The 13,234-nt window shown below is 47.3% G+C and overlaps 3 protein-coding genes and 1 pseudogene across 3 annotated transcripts; 3 read left to right on the forward strand and 1 right to left on the reverse strand.

Annotated features, from left to right (window-relative positions):
• Window positions 1-209: 209 nt before the first annotated feature.
• On the forward strand, window positions 210-1,212 carry LOC117835047 (L10-interacting MYB domain-containing protein-like; annotated as a pseudogene).
• Window positions 1,213-3,052: 1,840 nt separating this feature from the next.
• LOC117840851 (mitochondrial fission 1 protein A) lies at window positions 3,053-5,723 on the forward strand. The gene is made up of 5 exons (XM_034721387.2): window positions 3,053-3,262; window positions 3,735-3,864; window positions 4,622-4,743; window positions 4,885-4,948; window positions 5,330-5,723. Exons 1-5 carry the CDS (start codon window positions 3,170-3,172, stop codon window positions 5,440-5,442), a joined length of 522 nt encoding a protein of 173 aa, XP_034577278.1. The 5' UTR covers window positions 3,053-3,169; the 3' UTR covers window positions 5,443-5,723.
• A 160-nt stretch (window positions 5,724-5,883) lies between these two features.
• On the reverse strand, window positions 5,884-8,166 carry LOC140221280 (annexin D3-like). The gene is made up of 5 exons (XM_072290686.1): window positions 7,442-8,166; window positions 7,184-7,329; window positions 6,598-7,053; window positions 6,417-6,506; window positions 5,884-6,311 (listed from the first exon to the last, which is right to left on the reverse strand). The coding sequence occupies exons 1-5, from the start codon at window positions 7,524-7,526 to the stop codon at window positions 6,108-6,110; spliced, it is 981 nt and encodes a 326-aa protein (XP_072146787.1). The 5' UTR covers window positions 7,527-8,166; the 3' UTR covers window positions 5,884-6,107.
• A 445-nt stretch (window positions 8,167-8,611) lies between these two features.
• On the forward strand, window positions 8,612-10,566 carry LOC117840850 (annexin D4). Its single transcript, XM_034721385.2, has 4 exons — window positions 8,612-8,842; window positions 8,957-9,375; window positions 9,472-9,696; window positions 9,808-10,566. Exons 1-4 carry the CDS (start codon window positions 8,614-8,616, stop codon window positions 10,081-10,083), a joined length of 1,149 nt encoding a protein of 382 aa, XP_034577276.2. The 5' UTR covers window positions 8,612-8,613; the 3' UTR covers window positions 10,084-10,566.
• Window positions 10,567-13,234: the final 2,668 nt, after the last annotated feature.

Consider the following 13,234-nt stretch of genomic DNA (forward strand, 5'->3'; position numbering starts at 1 on the left):
CACATGTTTGATCACAGGAAATACATATACAATGGGATAAAGGATTGGTGCATAAGCGAGAAGCTGAGGCTAGAATAAAAGAGATTGAAGTGTGTATGAAATTGATATACTCTATTGCTGTGTGTATGAAATTGATATACTCTATTGTTGTGTGTGTATGAAATTGATATACTCGAGGCCTTCTAATATGAAATTTGTGAGTTCGATAGATGCCTGAAATTGATTGGAATTCGGAGAACACTCGAGTGCTGTGTGTGTTGTTTGCCGAACAAGTTGAAAAAGGAAATCGGCCAAACACACACTTGAATGCCCTTGGTTATGCTGAGGTTGAGAAGGGGTTCAAGGAAAGGACTGGAATTGTGGCTACCAAGGGTTAGATCAAGAACAAATGGGACAAGTTGAAGGAAGATTTCAAAGCATGGAAGAAACTAATGCTAAGGCAAACAGGAACTGGTTGGGATCCTATAAAGAAGACTATTGCTATGGATGATGAATGGTGGAAAAAAGCTAGAGATGTAAGTTGGTTAAAAAATTTTGCTATATTTTTTTTGCATATGTCAAACCTGTTGGTAATACTTATAATAATATTATGTGCTTATTTCAGGACATTCCGGGTTGTGGCAAGTTCAAAAAGAAGGGTCTTGAGAATGAAGATGAATTAGCCAAGTGTTTTGCTAACATTACTACTATTGGTATTGATCATTGGTCTCCTCATGTTGTGAATGTTGAAGCAACCGAAAATGTTGATGTGACACAAGATGAGGCAACCAATTTTGAGCCAGAAGGTGATGATTTCATTCCTGAAACACAAGAGGAGGATATTGGTATTTCTCCTTCACCTGCGAGTGGCAAGAGACTGGCAAGGCTTGTTGACAGGAGTGGTAAAAAAGCGAAGTCTGAAAATGCACTCCTAATTCAAGAAGCAGTAACAAGTATGGCAAGTTCAGCCAATGAATATGTTTCGAAGAGACATGGAAAATATTCTATTGAGGAAGTGATGGAGGCTGTGATTGCTTGTGGGGCCGGCTATGATAGCAATGAACATTACATGGCGTCTGAACTGTTTGTGAAGAAGGAGCAAAGGGAGATGTCCATGACCTTGCCTACTAATGAGATTAGGTTCAATTGGCTTAGGAGGAAGTACAATGATAAATATGAAAAATAGAAATTGGCTTAGTGAGAGTGATGTCATTTGTGTATGCTACTATTTTATTTTTGTCGCATGTGTGGTACATTTTATTTTATTGCATTTTATTTATGTATGACAGTTGTATCTTACATTTCATTTATGTTAATGTTCACAGATGTCTTCAAGTGAGTCTGATGAATCTAGTGATTCTGATGGTGAATATTTCTTTAAAATGGTTGAGAGCTGTGGTAAGCTAGCACAAAGTTATCATGATTCATATATGGATAAGGCACCGCCGAGATTTATGTTTTCACAACAAAGTGGAATGGGATGGCTGATGGAGACGGTAAACACTCCAGGAGAGTGCCATCGAATGCTTCGGATGAATGAGGTTATTTTTCAGGATCTTCATGATGTGTTGGTTGAGAGGTACGGATTAAAACGATCGAAGCACGTGAATACTTATGAAATGTTGGCCATTTTCCTATTCACATGTGGTGGGTGTGAGTTAAATAGAAGAGGACAAAATAAGTTTAAACACTCAGGTGAAACCATTAGTAGAAAATTTCATGAAGTTCTAAATTGTGTGGTTGCCATGGCACAAGATTTCTTGAGACCAACAGATCCTAATTTTCGCAATGTGCACAAAAGGATTAGGAATGATAAGAGAGCATACCCACACTTTAAGGATTGCATTGGTGCACTTGATGGAGTCCATATTCGTGTGTATTTATCACCTGAAGAACAAGTGAGATATATTGGTAAGACTGGAATTGCAACTCAAAATGTGCTTGCCGTTTGTGATTTTGATATGCGCTTCACCTATGTGGCTGCGGGTCAACCGGGATCTTTGCATGACACTAGTGTATTGTACCATGCATTGGAAGCAGATGTAAATATCTTCCCACATCCTCCTCAAGGTAAAGATTTTTCCTTATGTTCCTTTTCATATTTGTATGCACAAACTTATCTTATTTTACATATGTGTAGGCAAGTACTATGTTGTAGATGCGGGCTATCCTAATCGTCCGGGGTATCTGGCTCCATACAAGGGTGAAAGGTACCACTTACCCGAGTGGCATCGAGGTATGGAACCAAATACTCCAAAAGAGAAGTTCAACCGTATACACTCATCTGTTTGTAATGTTATTGAGGGATCATTTGGAGTATTAAAAATGAAATGGCAAATCCTTTACAAGATGCCCGGTTATTCAATGGTCACACAAAAGAAGATTGTTGCTGCTACTATGGTTCTACACAATTTCACACGTGAACATGCTAGCGTTGATGTAGACTTTGCTAATTTTGATAGAGATCCTACATACATGCCTACTATTCCGGAAAGATACAACAAGTATGCCGTGTCTCAACATGCCTCCGATGGATCAACTTCGGAATCAAGCTTTGTGACTATGGACACTTTTCGTGATAGTATAGCTACATCAATTGCCCTAACATGGAATTAGTGCAATGATTATTGTAAAGACCTTATTTTAGAACTATAAATTTATTTCGAAATTTTAAATTTTTGGAACATGTAATTTATTATTATTTTGGACTTCAATGCATGTGCTTTCATTTTATATTTGTGATAAGTAGTTCAAGTCGAACCAGGGGCAAGAAAGACAATCTACCCTCAAACTCCTCTTTTCTGGAGCTAGGGACACCCTCTCAGCCAAACACCCTCACCAGACAACTTCAACTCCACCCAGAGCTGGCTCCACCTGGAGTTCTGGAGTGGAGCAGCTCCATCTAAAGTTGGAGTCATGCCAAATAGGACCTTAACTACGAGTTTTTTTAGAGTTAGTGAAATGGAACTAATTTTCCGGAAAAAAGTGCTACCTTTCGTCGCACGACCACTGATTCGGTGCCTCAGCTCGCTAACGGCTTCCTTTCTTTGCTTAGCCTCCAAGGTTACCTCGGTCCATTCCTCCGCCGCACCGAAAACCCCGTATAAAAGCTCGCACCGTCTTCCAACGGATCAAACCACCCCTCGAAAAACCTCGGAAAAGGGAAGGAAAAAGAAGGGAGGGCCGCGGCATGGACACGCACATCGGCAAGTTCATGGACTCGGTGGGCTCCATCTTCCGCGGCGGCGACGTCCTCCCCTGGTGCGACAGCGACATCATCGCCGTAAGCGCCCTTTCCCCAGCTCCTCGCTCCCCCTCTTTCCTCCTCGCTTCTCACCGAGTTACCATGTCTCGGCCTCCGATGTATCCCTGGGGAGGCCTGGTGGTGTTCTTTCTCCGCCTTCTTGCCAATTCGTCGTGGTGGCGAATTTGGGGTGGAATGCGCGCGAGGGGCGAGGGGTTGACGAATCGGCTCGGGGTTCGTGCCTTTGCTGCTGACTTGCCGAGTCGCTGGTTCCGGGCAATTATGTGGACAGATTCCGTGCCGTCATGGGAATTCACTAAAACTACGTTAGATGTCTGCTGTTGAATCAACGAATCAGCTTCCATTCCGCTGTCGCGCAACTGCGACTGCCGAGGAAAACGAAACTATTATCCGATTGTATCATGTTATCCGGTCAATTCGTGTGTAATCATTCCGTATTGAGGCATAATCCGTGCCATGCATTCTTATCATCAATTTTTTTTCTTATCAGGGTTTTGAGAGGGAGATTGCTGACGCCACAAATGAAGAACAGAAAAATGATAGCCTTATGAGGTTCTCATGGGCGCTTGTTCACTCTAGACAGCCTGAAGATGTCAACCGGGGCATCGCAATGCTTCAAGGTGATATATCCATATCCTGTTAACCTCCCAAAGCATTAGTAGTTGGGAGTTTGTTTGTGAAATATGACTTGAGATTTGAGAACATATAGATATGGAAATCTACTGCTCTCAACATATGAATATTTGCCCTGTTTCCTGATTATGTTCATGAAAAATTGTTAGTATTCTCAGGTGAACAATACAGAATTTAGTTATTACACAGTTGTTTGACCTGAATAAAAAAGCTCCACTAATGGCACAAGAAATTGTTTGCATTCCATGCTTGTTTTCTTTATTTCTCTGGTTTCGGACCATTTACCCATGTTTCAATAATCGGACCTCACAAGTCACACCTTTTCATTAGCGTGCTTAGAACATTAAAACTTGTGTAAACATCATCATTATCATGTTGAAACGTGGTGCTAATGTAGAAGGAAGGGCCTACATGCCATGTTATACGAAATGTCTTACTCGACTTCCTACACACTCCACTGGAGAGACCCAGTTGGCACTGTCATGAACATGGGGTCTATATTGCTGGGGAAGCTGCAAAATTTAAAGGAACTAGTACAAAAGAGTTACAAACAACGAAAACTGCTATTCTTTTCAATCTAGGCTAGTCTCATCCTAGGCTCAGAGCCATGCACAATTCACTTAAATTAAGCCACTCTTGACTCTTGTTCACTGCAACATATTTTTTCTCTGTTGGCCCTCTAAATTTTCAGTCTGACCTTTCTCCTTTCACTCACTGGGAGCTCATGATTGTATCTGTTGCCAGCTTCATTGGACAGGCCTAGCAGCCCGCTGCAAACAAGGGAGAAGCTCTATTTGTTGGCTGTTGGACATTACAGAACTGGGGATTATACAAGAAGCCGACAGCTTTTGGAAAGATGCTTAGAGGTTTGATCACAAAATTCATTCTCTGTTGTTGTTTGCTTGAGATCTTCCAAATCTGTTTTTGTCTACTCATGTACCGTTAACCAAGACGCTCTTGAATTTGATGCCCGCATGTTGACTAAGGCATTTTCATGTTTTCTTCAGATTCAACCTGACTGGAGGCAAGCCCTGACTTTGCAGCGGCTTGTTGAAGAAAAAACCAGAAGAGGTGTGTATATAGTATTTATGCTGTCCATTTTCAGGGTAGGAAAATGATTGTCCGTGCATTTTTCCCCATTCCCTCCTATAATGGCCACTATCAAGGTAGGAAAATGAATGCCCAATAAGTTACCATTTCCTACTTTAGCGCCCATTGACAGGAGATCAAGTGTATTGATCAGGAGAGAAGTTTCACATGTACCCCAATCTGGGACCTCCCCACCCACTGTTGTCAGCTAGGGACCCATAAAAGTTGAGATCAAGACAGAATAACTTGAACATATCTTAAAATTGTATCTTCCATGTTTGACATATAGAAAAGTTAAAATTTTTGAATTGTTTATTGTTCGTCTGACTTGGGTTAACATTACTTGGTGGTGCTTGAATGCAGATGGTATGATTGGCATGGCTATCATCACTGGCGCCTTTGGACTTGTGGGGCTTGTTGCTGGTGGTATAATTGCTGCTGCCTCGTCCTCGTCATCTTCATCCAGGAAGAAATGAGGATCTCTTGTGTGAAGTGATAAGAAATCAAGATGGGCAAAAACTTGATGACAAGTCGGACATCACTTTTGTGCTTCTTGTGAAGGGACGTTTTTTGGTAGTGTGAGACCAGCCTTGCATTGTGTGTTCAAACGAGAGTTATGTATTGTTAATAACATGATAGTTGTCAGTAGAGGGTGAGGCACTGTGAATCGGAGTATCGGATTGTTGTACACTTGCTGCAGAACATGCTGTCACCATATAATAAGAGAATTCATAATAACCTGAAGGAGATTACTTCATTCCTCGTTGCAAATCACAAATTTCTGTAATTTATACTTGTTGCAAATTGTTGTATGGCCGCATTACATTCTGCTTATTGCCCTTTCGAGCGGAAAAGGAGCTTTTTGGAACTATCAAATAGCTACACAAAAAAAGGTAGTTTTGGTTGATCTGAACGACTGAACATTATATGGTCCTTTTGAAATCTTGAAAAGAGCAATGTTGTGTTTTTGTACATCTTCAACACAGTTCCATGTTTCCAGTGCAAGATAAATCCTTAACACACAGCATGAACAATTAAAGATGCATTCTGGATCTCTGACGAAACCTTTTTATTTTGTGGCTGCGGATACACATTGTCATCCTGTGCGGCTATGCCCAAGTGCCCAACAGAAGCAGGCTGTCTACTCTTCACTCCCCACCAAGGTCAGCAAGAAGTCCTTGTAATACCCGGAGGTGTCGCCGACGATATCGCTGGTCACCGTGGTCTTGAACCTGACTTTGTACTCCTCTTTGATCTTCTCCATGCCGATGTCGGCCCCGGACACGATCGCCCTGGTAAGTGTGTCCTCGTCCGTTCCAAATCCTAAGATGGAGTATCTGATAGCCTGACGAACAACAAAGGACACACACAAGATCCAGTCCAGTCACAACATTTCACCCAATAAGCCTATCTATCAGCAAGGTCTATAATCTTTCCATCGCGAGTTTACCTCTGCAAAGTGCTTTTCCGGCGATGTCAGGCACCAGATGGCGCTCCTGAGGATCTTGGAGAACTGGCTGCTGCTATGCTTGGCGATGTCCTGGCAGCAGGGCAACAAGGAGTCCAGAGTTCAGTGGCTGCTGTTTATCGCCGGCGAGTGGCTCACGGATTGGGTAACGGCAGGTACGTACCTCGTCGATGTCGGCGCCGTGGTCTCGCTCGTACCGCTGGAACGTGGCCCGCAGCTGGCGCTTGCTCCTCGTGCTGACGATCCGTATCACCTCGTCGGCGTGCGGCTGCTTCCTCTTCCTGATGGCCTCGGCCAGCTGCGCCGCCTCGAGCCCCGCGACGTCGCCGTCGACGAGCTCCGTCTCGCAGCGGTACGACCTCACCAGGCTCACCAGCAGCTTCCCAAGCGGGTCCTGGAGCGCCGGGCAGGCGGCGACGTCCTCCTCGAGGGAGCAGCCGAAGAGGGAGCGGTACGCGCGGCGGACGGCGACGAGGTGGTCCGGTGCGGAGGCGCAGGCGACCTCGACCAGCGCCCAGGCGTGCTGGTCGCCGATGGTCTTCTTGCCGGCGGCGAGCGCGCCGTTGGCCAGACGCGCGCCCCGCTCCGCCGGGTCCATCGTCCACAGCATCATGGCGTTCTGAGTTCGTTGGGGAGGAGGAGAAAACACGTTGACCCGGACAGAATAAGCCATGGATCATCGACAGGTGAGTAGGTGCCGCATTCCGAGGAGGAAGGAAATGAAGCTTCGTGCTGTTGCGCGTGTGTACCCGGAAGTCGCCGGAGAGCTCGGAGCGGAGACGGTCGAGGAGCGACTCCCTGTAGAGCTCGGCATAGGCGCGGCGTACCTCGGCGCGCTGCGCGGCGGTCCGCCGGCCGAGGATCTCGATCAGCGCCTGCTCGTCCGTGCCCCACCCTGCACCGGAGACCGGGCCGCGCGCGCAGCAGCAGCCAGAGAGCTCGATCAGAGGCTAAGAACGAACGATGAGAGATCGAGGCGAATGCGCGTGCAGATCGACGGGCGTTACCCTGCACGGCCTTCCGGAGGCTCTCGGCGTCGGCCGCCGCGGCCTGCGCGGGGCTCGGGATGGCGGCGGCCGCGATGGGCGCCATCTCTTTGCTGTCGCGGGATCGAACGGCCGCGCCGGACGTGGAGGAGGGAGGCGATCGGTGAGGGTAGGTAACGTGCAAACGTGGAAGGAATGAAGGATGAACAATAATGCAGGGAATTAGGCAGTCGAGCAACGTGAGTCACGACCCTGCACCAGACCAGAGCAGAGTGCTCGTGCCGGTAGGTCTCTCCAGGCTGGACTTGCACCAGACCAGAGCAGAGCATCAAGGAGCTGCCGCCTGCCGGGAGGACTCTGTTTCCTTGCCCTCCGTGACCATGGCCGGTGGAAGCTGGTAGAGTCGTGGAGACACAGGGAAAGGCCGTATCGTAAGGGGGTTCAAAGGACGCCAGCGGGACGCGGCGGCTCTCCGGCGAGCCACCCGGGGTGGACGGTAAATGAAATACCGTCCACCCCCTGGGTACCTTCCTGGGATTCCTTCCTGGCTTGCGAAGGAAGGTCCACGGCACGCCGCCGGGGTTAAGCGAAGGTCGGCGGCGGCATTGCCGGCTTGCCGTGTGGCCGGCCGAGCATAATTTGTAGAAAGCCCCTTAGATTGGATAGTTGCGACCCGGAATTTTACGAATAACCCCCTAATTTGGATCGCGATTATTGATCGCGATCCGATTATTTACATATTGTCCCCTATATTGGATAGCAATTATTGATCGCGATCCAAATATTTGCACACAGCCCCCTGTAACTTTTCAAACAAAACCCTGGATTGGATTGTCTCCTCCTCCCGCCCGTCCGCCGCCGCCGTCCACCCACGCCGGAACCACAACCTCATCCGCTGCCGCTGACATGAGAGGACACCGGAGGCGCACGGCGCCATTCGCCGCATCGAAGCCGCGCGACTGAGCTGGGCAAGCGCGATGGACCGCGCCGGAGTGGCCCCTCACTCATCAGCTAAGCAAACGCGCGTGCAGGCGCATCGCGAAACGCTCCCTGGCCGCGTGTTGCCAACCTGGCCAACGCGAATTTAATAGACGCCATGAAACTTTCATTAAATTCTGCAGCGTTTCTGTATGTGAATTGACTCGGTGGCGTGCAATGCAATGCATCAAGTTATTTAAATTGCTGCAGAACATATGGAGGAACCATACCGGCCTGGAGAACCACCCAGCCCGAACCCGATGCCGCAGCAGGTCCTCGCGCAAGCCAGCAGCAACAGTTCGCCGCCGGCGTCGCCCCAGCCGCCGCGTCTCAGGCCGGCGCCGAGGAAGCAGGAGAGGGACCCGCAGCAAAGGGAGATCAGGGAGGCGCCGCCGCCCACCATGGCCGCCGACGAGCAGCAGGACCTCACCAGGGCCTTCGCAGGTACGTATACATATATACTTCTTGTCCTGTGTCGCGCATGGAGATATGTTCGTGCGCATACGCGCGCGAAATGCTGACACGAGTGCACGTGTCCATGCACGGTCAACAACAAAGGCCTGGGCGGGCTGGGCGTGGACGAGGCGGCGCTGGTGTCGGCGCTGGGGCGGTGGCGGCGGCAGCCGGAGCGGCGCGCGCAGTTCCGCCGCGGCTTCCCGGGCTTCTTCTCCGCGAGCGCCGGCGCCGCCGCGGGGATCGAGCGTTGCGAGGACGAGTACCTGCGCCACCTGGAGGACGAGTTCGCCCGCCTCAAGGACGCCGCCGTGCTGTGGGCGCTGCACCCGTGGGAGCGCGACGCCCGGTGGGCGCACCACGTCCTGCACGGCGGCGACGGCCACCCGCCGGGGGTCCTCGTGGAGGTCGCCTGCACCCGCGCCGCCGACGACCTGCTCGGCGCCCGCCGCGCGTACCAGGCGCTCTACCACCGCTCGCTCGAGGAGGACGTCGCATACCGCGTCAACGACGCCACCGCCGCCGTGCGTGCTTCTGCTTGCTGCTTGCCCTTCCGCCAGCACTCGCCATTGTTGGTCGGTGACACACTGACAAGTCGCAACTGCTTTGCCTGGCTGCAGCTGCTGGTTGGGCTGGTGACCGCGTACCGGTACGAGGGCGCGCGCGTGAGCGACGAGCTGGCCGCGGAGGAGGCCAAGGCGCTGGCGGCCGCCGTCAGGGCCGCGCCGGCGGCGAGGCTGGTGCAGAACGAGCAGGTGGTGAGGATACTCGCCACCAGGAGCAAGCCCCAGCTCAGGGCCACATTCAAGATCTACAAGGAGCTCCACGGCAAACCACTGGAAGAGGTCTCTCTGCTCCATTCTCAATTCCTTTCTTCTTCTTTTTGTTCCGGAACAAATGTTTACATGCTCTTTATTTCCTACATTAATTTCTCGCTCGCACATAAATCTGACCAGGACTTCGCCGGCGAGCCGTGTCTGCAAGAGACCGTCAGGTGCCTGGACTCGCCGCCCAAGTTCTTCGCCGAGGTGATCGGCAGGGCGTTGAGGGGCGACGCGGACAAGCAGGCCAAGGCGGCGCTCACCCGCGTCGTGGTGTCCCGCGCCGACGTGGACATGGAGGAGATGAAGGAAACCTACGCCAAGCAGCACGGGGCCAAGCTCGCCGACGCGGTGGCCAAGAACACCCACGGCCACTACAAGGACGCGCTGCTCGCCATGATCGGCAAGTGAAGGACACCCAGGGCGGCGGCGCTGTGGCCGCTAGCGCCTCACAAGAATAAGAGATGCTATACATTTGGATACCACATTGCGGAGGCTTCTCAGGTCGGTCCGTTCATGGCGATGGCCTCGGCTGATCGTGTGTCTAGAGGTTTCGTTTGAGGCGGCCACATCAGATCATCCAGCGTTGGAACGGCCTGCGTTGCCATCATCAATTAGTCATCATATATATTTGCTGAAATTTTCTCCATTCATGACTAATAATCTCTAAAACTCGGACTAGATGCTCCAATAGCCGCGGTTAGCATTAATAAGGAGATAATGCGTGAACGTTGGAGCCTCGTAATTTGAGTTTTACGTGCCACTGCATATGACTCATTGTACTTCTTCTTTGCTTTGCTACAAACACCTTTTCATATATTGTTTATATTATCTGTCATCCTTTTGTTGGCACAGATTGATGAATGAAATACCAGGGAAGTAAGGTTAAGGTTAGGTTTTTGCCGGCCCTTCTCCAATTTTGATCAATTGTTTTACCATTCATTTATAAAATCTTGCTCACAAGATGTTCATTTCACTATCCATTTATGAATGAACACCACTTATAAAAAGGAAGTAAGGTCATGTTTCTGTAAGATTAGGATTCACCGGTCCTTCTCAGATTTTGATTTCACTCGGAGACGTCACAAAGACATGCAATCGTCGTTCCGGTCGGAATCTTAAGAGCCAAACACCAGCCCCGGCCCGCAGGATGAAGGCAAAATTGTGATCCTGCTGTCCAGTGCCAGCAACGTGGTATCTCATCGTAACTTTATTTTCATGTGGTCCTTTTGTCTCCAAGTCGCGTTGTAACTGTCTACAATTCAGAGTGTTTTTTGCTGATGGAGAGCTTGCTCAGAGACTCAGAGGGAACGTAAGCGGCAAAAGGCATCGTCGGAAGGCCGAAAGACGAGCATCCAACTTGAATCAGGAAACGTGGGGTACTACTTCGTCAATAATTGCCCAAACAAACAACCCAGCTCCCACCACAGGTACGTGTGTGAGTTAAATTTTACTATGTTTATTTGTTCTGTATATGTGTGCATGCTCTTTATAGCAAGTACCAGTCTACTGCACCACTGAACTACTAATTGTTATGTTATATAGTAGGAGAAGAAAGGAATGGAACTTTCTATGTGCCAAAATGTGCTTCACTCTTCCAATCTGCTTGGTCGTTAACTCTTCCAATGTAGCATGCTTATTTGAAAACCTCATTCACTTTCAGAAAGCATTGATCACGTTTGTCCTTTTGCATTTTGATGACTATAGAGCAGAGACGATGGTTAATGAAAGGCATTCTATTTCATTTTTAAGTATCTAAAGGCATATTGTTAGCTCTGTCAGAAGTTTCCATATGCTGAGAAGGGATAACTTATTTCATGGCCGATGGTTATTAAGAACAATCATGTGCATATCTTATTCACCAATTTGTTGAAGTTCCAGTAAGTGCGCATATCTTTTTCGTTGATTCCTTGAAGTTTCAGTCAGCCTTTGTTTTTATCTCTAGGGGCTTTGCATTTATGTGGTTCACTTATGCGATATCCTATAAGACCTTATTCTTATATATATTTGTTAGGTTATTTTCTGTAGTCGCATGTCGTGTCTATGTTGGTAATACCCCCAACAAAGCTTAGTAGTTCCAAAATTTTGGCTATGCTCGTTTTAATAATATTTTGTTAGTATTTCTGAAAGATATTCCAGGTTTTCACAATGTATATTTCATATCCTCAGTAAGACGGAAGAACCTGTCACAAGTGATCCCAGCTATGGTTGCCATGACAATAAACAGTTAGGACACCCTATTGAAGATATAACAAAACAAATTTCATGGTTTACTGAATGAGGAGGTGGATGAATGTACCAACAAAATGGTTGCAATTATCCTGATCACTACCCAATGCCCATGAATCAGACATCTCTTTTCTCGTAGAATTTTAGGGGACAAAGTGTGAGAACTGCAGAATTAGGAATGGGACTGCAGAGAATTTAGGGAAAAAGACCGACAACTCAGGAATTAGGAAGGGAAAATCAGTGCAGTAGAAAAGATAGAACCATATTTCAAGCACTAGCCTACTAATTTATTGATTTTCATTCATTAGAACTTTAGTAGATTAGTAGATGAATTGCTTCTTAAAAAATTTCTTGATGATAATTTAGATATGATAAAGGTTTGCACTTCCTGGATATTTGGTTTCTCATAATTGGCTTTATTATTTTAGATGGATCTTGAGATATGAGGGTGGCCTCGGGTTCATAATGGAACCGGCTAGGTAGCCTTGTTGAGAGTACCGCTATTCAGGATTGGTATGTGAGAATTTGAAACCGATCTGTGCTGTGATGCGAGAATTTGAAGCCAATCTATGATGTGAGTATTTGGAGCCAATTGGAAACCGTAAACTCAATTAATTCACTGAGTTGCTGGTTGGTTTTTCATTGTTTGACTATGGGCATCTTTCTTCTTTCAGAACTATTGAACAATTATGAGAAAACAAATGATAAGTCAATTGGACTACATACTGAAGCACATTTGTGCTTATCTCACTCTCTCCAATTGTTCACCTTGAGCAGAAAGAAAAATTAAACCCTGTTGTGGTTCTTGGACTTACTACTCTAATGCAGTACAGCCTTGCATCCACAAAATGCAGAACTTGCAGTGGAAAAAAACGAAGATTGCTTAGATTTTTTAATTTAAATCAACATTACACTAAATAGTGCTTCTCTCTGACCAAGCGTCTAGCTGTTTTAACAAACCAAGCGAACAAAACAAGCCACCTTTTCTTCCCTGTAACTTCATACTCCAGTTTGCCCAAGTTCCTAAATTCCAATCATTGAACTGAGCAACTTGCAGTTCCCTCCACATTTTTTGATCTAGGCTTGGGACTGGCAAAGATAGTGTTCAATAGCAAATAAACAAGCAAATTAAACCACAAGAAAAACATGGAGTTGGATAGAATGAGAGGGAATGAGAGAAAGAGAGAAAAATCTCTAGCGGATTAAGGCCCCGTTCGGATACCTCATCCTAAAGTTTAGCATCTGTCACATCGGATGTTTGGATGCTAATTAGAAGTATTAAATATAGGCTAATTAAAAAACTAATTGCATAGATGGAGTCTAATTTGCGAGA

The sequence above is a fragment of the Setaria viridis genome, chromosome 9 (assembly GCF_005286985.2).
Source record: "Setaria viridis chromosome 9, Setaria_viridis_v4.0, whole genome shotgun sequence".
Lineage (NCBI taxonomy): Eukaryota > Viridiplantae > Streptophyta > Magnoliopsida > Poales > Poaceae > Setaria > Setaria viridis.

Coding starts and splice junctions, on each gene's coding strand:
- LOC117840851 (XM_034721387.2), top strand. CDS start 3,170: ATGGACACGCACATCGGCAAGTTCATGGACTCGGTGGGCTCCATCTTC. Junction 3,865..4,621: donor GGGCATCGCAATGCTTCAAG/GTGATATATCCA, acceptor ATCTGTTGCCAG/CTTCATTGGACAGGCCTAGC. Junction 4,744..4,884: donor TTTTGGAAAGATGCTTAGAG/GTTTGATCACAA, acceptor TGTTTTCTTCAG/ATTCAACCTGACTGGAGGCA.
- LOC117840850 (XM_034721385.2), top strand. CDS start 8,614: ATGGAGGAACCATACCGGCCTGGAGAACCACCCAGCCCGAACCCGATG. Junction 8,843..8,956: donor CCTCACCAGGGCCTTCGCAG/GTACGTATACAT, acceptor TCAACAACAAAG/GCCTGGGCGGGCTGGGCGTG. Junction 9,697..9,807: donor ACGGCAAACCACTGGAAGAG/GTCTCTCTGCTC, acceptor AAATCTGACCAG/GACTTCGCCGGCGAGCCGTG.
- LOC140221280 (XM_072290686.1), bottom strand. CDS start 7,526: ATGGCGCCCATCGCGGCCGCCGCCATCCCGAGCCCCGCGCAGGCCGCG. Junction 7,054..7,183: donor AGCTCTCCGGCGACTTCCGG/GTACACACGCGC, acceptor CAACGAACTCAG/AACGCCATGATGCTGTGGAC. Junction 6,507..6,597: donor ACGGCGCCGACATCGACGAG/GTACGTACCTGC, acceptor CCCTGCTGCCAG/GACATCGCCAAGCATAGCAG.